The 6677-nt window shown below is 48.3% G+C and overlaps 1 protein-coding gene across 1 annotated transcript in view; it reads left to right on the top strand.

Moving 5' to 3' along the window:
- The first annotated feature begins 1059 nt into the window (after nt 1–1059).
- Nucleotides 1060–6677, top strand: part of LOC130371629 (double C2-like domain-containing protein alpha) — an 11435-nt gene continuing 5817 nt past the window's right edge. The window contains exons 1-5 of the mRNA XM_056577465.1: nt 1060–1408; nt 2189–2268; nt 3017–3091; nt 3219–3328; nt 5914–6040. Coding sequence (XP_056433440.1) covers nt 1060–1408; nt 2189–2268; nt 3017–3091; nt 3219–3328; nt 5914–6040 — 741 coding nt within the window. The remainder of the gene's footprint in view (nt 1409–2188; nt 2269–3016; nt 3092–3218; nt 3329–5913; nt 6041–6677) is intronic.

The raw sequence follows: 6677 nt of genomic DNA, 5'->3' as shown, positions 1-6677 counted from the left end.
TCCCTCTCCTATGTACTTCCTCTCCAACACCCTTTAAACCACTCCTTACACACACACACACTCTACACACTGTAACCTACTTGGCTTCCTACACATGCCTCACTCCTTCTCCTACACACTCCAACACACTCCTTCTACACACTCCAACACACTCCTTCTACACACTCCAACACACTCCTTCTACACACTCCAACACACTCCTTATACACACTCCAACACACTCCTTCTACACACTCCAACACACTCCTTCTACACACTCCAACACACTCCTTCTACACACTCCAACACACTCCTTCTACACACTCCAACACACTCCTTCTACACACTCCAACACACTCCTTCTACACACTCCAACACACTCCTTCTACACACTCCAACACACTCCTTCTACACACTCCAACACACTCCTTCTACACACTCCGACACACTCCTTATACACACTCCAACACACTCCTTATACACACTCTAACCTACTTGTCTTCCTGCACATTCCAACACACTCCTTCTCCAACACACTCCGACACACTCCTTCTCCAACACACTCCAACACACTCCTTCTACACACTGCAATAAAACTCCTTCTCCAGCACAGTCCAACACAATCGACACGCTCCACCAGAGTCCTCTCCTACACACTTTAATTTCAGCCTGCTCGGTTCTGGGTGATTATTCTAATGTGTTCATCTCAGGCGCACATTTCTAAATCCTACAGAATTAATGTGTGCTTAAAAAAACACAAATAACAAGAGAGCAATTAGGGAGGGACCGAGTGCTGCATGAGACAGAAAACACATATACAAACAGCCAGAAAGACCCACACACACAAATAGCCGCATTAACACGCACACGAACAGCGAGACAAACACACAAACAGCTGGAAAAACTAAAAACAGCCATGCAGCCAAACACACAGAACCAGATCTTGTTGAGGTTGTTGTGTTAATCTTGTGTCGTGCTGTTGCGTTGACCTCCTTGTGTTTGTGTCGAGCTAATTGCTCGTGGTGTTGTTGTGTGGACGATGTTGTTGTGGTGTGGGTGCGTTGCCACGGCAGCAGCCCTATGACGGTGCGGAAGGGGAAGAGCTTGGCCGTGTCCATCCAGGAGCACATGGCCATCGACGTGTGTCCGGGGCCCATCCGGCCCATCCGGCAGATCTCCGCCTACTTCCCGCGCCTCTCCCCCACCTCCTCCGTCTCCGAGCCCCTCTCCCCCACCCGCTCCGCCGTGGTCCCCGCGGCGACCAGCCCCGGCAGCCTCAGCCCCGTGGTCGGGGCCGCGGAGGAGAGAGTGGGCGGGGCGAAGGGCCTGCTGTTACCGGGGGGGACGTGGGGGGGCGGAGCCTCCCTGTCGGCCATGAACAGCATGGACACCTCGGTGGAGATCGACAGCGGGGACAGCGATGACAGCAGTAAGAGACAGACAGATCGCCACAGAGAGACAGACAGGGTTGACCTCACCACAGAGAGACAGACAGGTCATACAGTGTTAACCTCACCACAGAGATACAGACAGGTCATACAGGGTTGACCTCACCACAGAGAGACAGACAGGTCATACAGGGTTGACCTCACCACAGAGAGACAGACAGGTCATACAGGGTTGACCTCACCACAGAGATGCAGACAGGTCATACAGCGTTGACCAGAGAACAGAGAGACAGACAGGTCATACAGTGTTGAACAGAGAGACAGACAGGTCATACAGTGTTGACCAGAGAACAGAGAAGACAGACAGGTCATACAGTGTTGACCTCAGAGCAGACAGACAGAAGTTAATATAGTATTGACCTAAGCACAGAGAGACTGACAGGTCATACAGGGTTGACCAGAGAACAGAGAGACAGACAGGTCATACAGTGTTGACCTCACCACAGACAGACAGACAGGTCATATTGTGTTGACCACTCCATAGAGAGACACACAGGTAATTCACTATAAACTTCACCACAGAGAGACAGACAGGTCTTATAGTGTGTACCTCACCACAGAGAGACAGACAGGTCTTATAACGTTTACCTCATCACAGAGAGACAGACAGGTCTTATAGTGTGTACCTCACCACAGAGAGACAGACAGGTCATATAGCGTTGACCTCACCTCATAGCGATACACAGGTTCTAGACTAAGAGAGAGAGAGACAGGAAGTGACAGGACGTTGAATGACATCATGATGACGTCTTTTGTTGCAGCCTCGTTGGGAACTCTGGAGTTTGACCTGCTGTATGAGAGAGCAACCAGCTCCTTACACTGCACTATGCTCAGAGCCAAGGTAACACGCACACACACACACACACACACACACACACACACACACACACACACACACACACACACACACACACACACTCACGCACACACACACGCACACGCACACGCACACGCACACACGCACACGCACACGCACACACACTCGCACGCACGCACGCACGCACGCACGCACACACACACACACACACACACACACACACACACACACACACACACACACACACACACAAACACACACACGCACGCACACGCACACACATACGCACGAACGCACACAGCACACACACACGCACACACGCACACACGCACACACACACACACACACACACACACACACACACACACACACACACACACACACAAGCTCACACACACGGATGACTCATGCACAGTCATGCACAGTCTCACACAAAGATGCTGTTATGCATATTTAAAATACACACATGCATATAAAGATGCACACACACAAAAGCACACGCTCGCGCGCACACACAGACACACACACAAACACACAAACATAAACAGACACAACCATACACCGCACATAGACACTCCTTGCAGGTTATGTAGCGTTCCTCCAGATATGCTGATTAAAAGTGAAAAGCGAAAGCTGTAGCTCTTAGATAACTTTCTCTGGTCGTTGTTTACTTGTGACAGTCAGTACAATATTCTTTCTATCTCTCTCTCTCTCTCTCTCTCTCTCTCTCTCTCTCTCTCTCTCTCTCTCTCTCTCGCTCTCTCTCTACCAGGGGTTGAAGCCCATGGATTTTAACGGTCTGGCTGATCCCTACGTGAAACTCCACCTGCTCCCTGGAGCCTGCAAGGTGGGCGACTTCTCTCATCTGTTCTAGATATTTATACTCATCGGTACTAGATATATATACTTTACATCTGTACTCTACATCCCACACCACTATCATGTCTGCCTTCAACATACTCCTCTCCCTGTAGGCCAACAAGCTGAAGACCAAGATCGTCCGCAACACACTGAATCCGGTGTGGAACGAGACTCTGACCTACTGTGGAATCACAGAGGAAGACATGTACCGCAAGACACTCAGGTCAGTCCCGGTCGTTTTCCACGTTTAAAACATGGCGCATTTCATCTAGTTGCTATTCTCAACACACCAGTTTATCTGGTTCCGACGCCTAGTCTAAACACACCAGTTTAGACTGTTTCCAACACCTAGTCTAAACACACCAGTTAATCCGGTTCCGACGCCTAGTCTAAACACACCAGTTAATCCAGTTGGCATCCAGATGCTCAACACATCCCTGGTTGTGAACTGTCTGAGCTCATATTAAATAAATGTAATATTAATACAGATCTGTTTGTGGAGGACCAGTGAGAGACCTGAGGCAGTGTCAGGTTTTATTAGAAACCTCTTTAGCCCCTCTCTAAACATGAGATTCACTACACTACAGGATGCAATCTCTCTCTCTCTCTCTCTCTCTCTCTCTCTCTCTCTCTCTCTCTCTCTCTCTCTCTCTCTCTCTCGCTCTCTCGCTCTCTCACTCGCTCTCTCTCTCTCTCTCGCTCTCTCTCTCGCTCTCTCACTCGCTCTCTCTCTCTCTCTCTTGCTCTCTTGCTCTTTACCTCTGTCTCCAGCTGTCTGTCACTCATTTCATCAATTTACTAGCTAGCCTCTATCCCTTCATCTTGTCATCCTCTCTCACTCTCATTGATCTAACCTCTACCCCCTGCCACTTCACCATGCCTCACTCCTCTTCCTTCTCCTCCACTCTCTTTCTCTTCTCCTCTCTCTCCTCTCTCCTCTCGACTCCTCCCTATTTCACTCCTCTCTTCCCAGCTCCTCTCCTTCTCTCCTCTTCTTCCCTACTTTCCTCTTCTCTCTACCCTTCTTTCCTCACTCCGTCTCCCCTCTCTTGCCAACTCCTCTCCTCCTCACTCCTTCCCTTGTCTCTGCTCTGCTCTCCTCAGTCTGTCTCTCCTCTCTTCCCACCTCCTCTCCTCCCCTCGGTCCATCTCTCCTCCCCTCTTCCTGCTCTCCTCTCCTCCTCTTTACTATTCCGCTCTATGATCTCGACATTCTTTCATCTCTCCCTTTATCTCAGCGAGGACATCCGCTCTCTCTCTCCTCTCTCTCTTACTCTCACTCTCTGTGACAGATTGAGGTCAGCATGGGGGGCGCTGCAAGGCCTGTTGGTGGTGACGCTGCGTGGGTGTCGGGGAGCGTGCATGTGTTTGTTTGTGGGTATTAATGTATGTGTGTGTATGTGTGTGTGTGTGTGCATTAATGTATGTGTGTGTGTGTGTGTGTGTGTGTGTGTGTGTGTGTTCACTGGGTGTGTATGGGTCGTGATGGGGACAGCTGTCACCATAGCAACTGTATGGGGGGGTCGGAGGAGGGCTACAGGGTCAGACTATTCCTGAAGGGGCGTGGCCTGGAAACAAAGTTAGTTAATTTTAATTTGGAGTACGAAGTCAGGGGGTTACACTACGAGAACCATTACTCTGGTTAATTCCTAGTTAACAAAGTCATCCCCTGGGCAATCATATAATGTAGCAAAATAAATAGAAAGCCTGTTTTGAGATTTAATATGGGGAAGATCAAATGTAGGGTTCAGGTAAAGGTTAGGGTTAGTTTGTTATAAATAAAAAGGATGCCCAAAATGGGGTCGAATTGGTTTCCATTCTGATGTGTAATGCATTGCCACAGGGTCTGGTCTCTGCCCTGTGCAAGTTGTTACACTGAACATAATGTAGGCGCCTGAAGCCTGTGGCTGTGTTCATTGAACTAGAGTGTTAGGGATGGGTATTAAGGTTTGGTGTTAGAGCCTAGTGTTAGGGGAAGATTATTATTAGAGTTTGGGGGTCAGGGTTAGTATAAGTATTTGGCATAAGGGCGAGGGTTTGGTGTTAGGGTTGGAATCAGGGGTAGGTGCAAGGGTTGGAAGGGTTTGATGTTAGGGTTAGTATTAGTATAATGGTTTTGTGTTAGGGTTAGTATTAGGCTGTAGTGTTAGTATTGGTTTAAGGGATCGGTTTTAGGATTAGGGTTTGATGTTATGGTTAGAATTAGTATAAGGGTTTTGTGTTAGTATTAGGATTTAGTGTTAGTATTGGTTTAAGGGTTCGGTGTTAGGGTTTGATGTAAGAGTTAGTATTAGTATAAGGGTTTCGTGTTAGGGTAAGTATTAGGATTTAGCTTTAGTATTGGTTTAAGGGTTCAGTGTTAGGGTTTGATGTAAGGGTTAAGGGTTTTGTGTTAGGGTTAGTATCAGGGTTTAGGGTTAGTATTGGTTTAAGGGTTCAGTGTTAGGGTTTGATGTAAGGGTTAAGGGTTTTGTGTTAGGGTTAGTATCAGGGTTTAGGGTTAGTATTGGTTTAAGGGTTCATTGTTAGGGTTTGATGTAAGGGTTAAGGGTTTTGTGTTAGGGTTAGTATCAGGGTTTAGGGTTAGTATTGGTTTAAGGGTTCATTGTTAGGGTTTGATGTAAGGGTTAAGGGTTTTGTGTTAGGGTTAGTATCAGGGTTTAGGGTTAGTATTGGTTTAAGGGTTCAGTGTTAGGGTTAGGGTGACGACGGATGGAAGGGTTAGCCGAGTGAATGAAGAGTATGTGGAATGTGAGGGATTTTTCCTGATTTACATAAAACATTTAATTAACGTTGCTCTCCCCCCAGGGTGTCGGTGTGTGACGAGGACCGCCTCACTCATAATGAGTTCATCGGGGAGTCCCGCGTGGCACTGCGGCGTGTCAAGCCCGACCTCAACAAACATTTCAAACTCTGCCTCGAACACCCTCCTCCAGTAAGAGAGAGAGACCCCGACACACACAGGGAGAGAGAGAGAGAGAGAGAGAGAGAGAGAGAGAGAGAGAGAGAGAGAGAGAGAGAGGGGGGGGGAGAGAGAGAAAGAGAGTGAGAGAGAGAGAGAGAGAGTGAGAGAGAGAGAGAGAGAGAGAGGGAGAGAGAGAGGGGGGGAGAGAGAGAAAGAGAGTGAGAGAGAGAGAGAGAGAGAGAGAGAGAGAGTGAGAGAGACAGAGAGAGAGAGAGGGAGAGAGAGGGGGGGAGGGAGGGGGAGAGAGAGAAAGATATTAATGGGCGACAGAGAGATATTAATGGGCGACAGAGAGAGACTTATGGGCGACAGAGATGATGGGCAAGAAAAAGATGGGGAGAGAGAGAGACTGAAAGAAAAATACTCATAGACACTGGTTACATTTCCTTCCTTTTTCTGAATTGAATCGAGAGCGAGACGAGGGAGGGAGAGTCCAGACGTGTTCTCGGTGTTCTGTCCACACTTCAACAAACCCCAGACATGTTGTGTGTGTCGTGTTGCTGTGGAAACGGAGGTTTGCTTTCGGGTCAAAATCCCCAAAAACACGTCATAAATTAAACAAACATGGAACTAAAATGAAAGGGGAAGAGGGGGTTGTGTTTCAGAG

Source organism: Gadus chalcogrammus, chromosome 18, assembly GCF_026213295.1.
Source record: "Gadus chalcogrammus isolate NIFS_2021 chromosome 18, NIFS_Gcha_1.0, whole genome shotgun sequence".
Lineage (NCBI taxonomy): Eukaryota > Metazoa > Chordata > Actinopteri > Gadiformes > Gadidae > Gadus > Gadus chalcogrammus.
The sequence above is the reverse complement of the archived record's forward strand: the minus strand, read 5'-3'. Positions and strand labels throughout refer to the sequence as shown.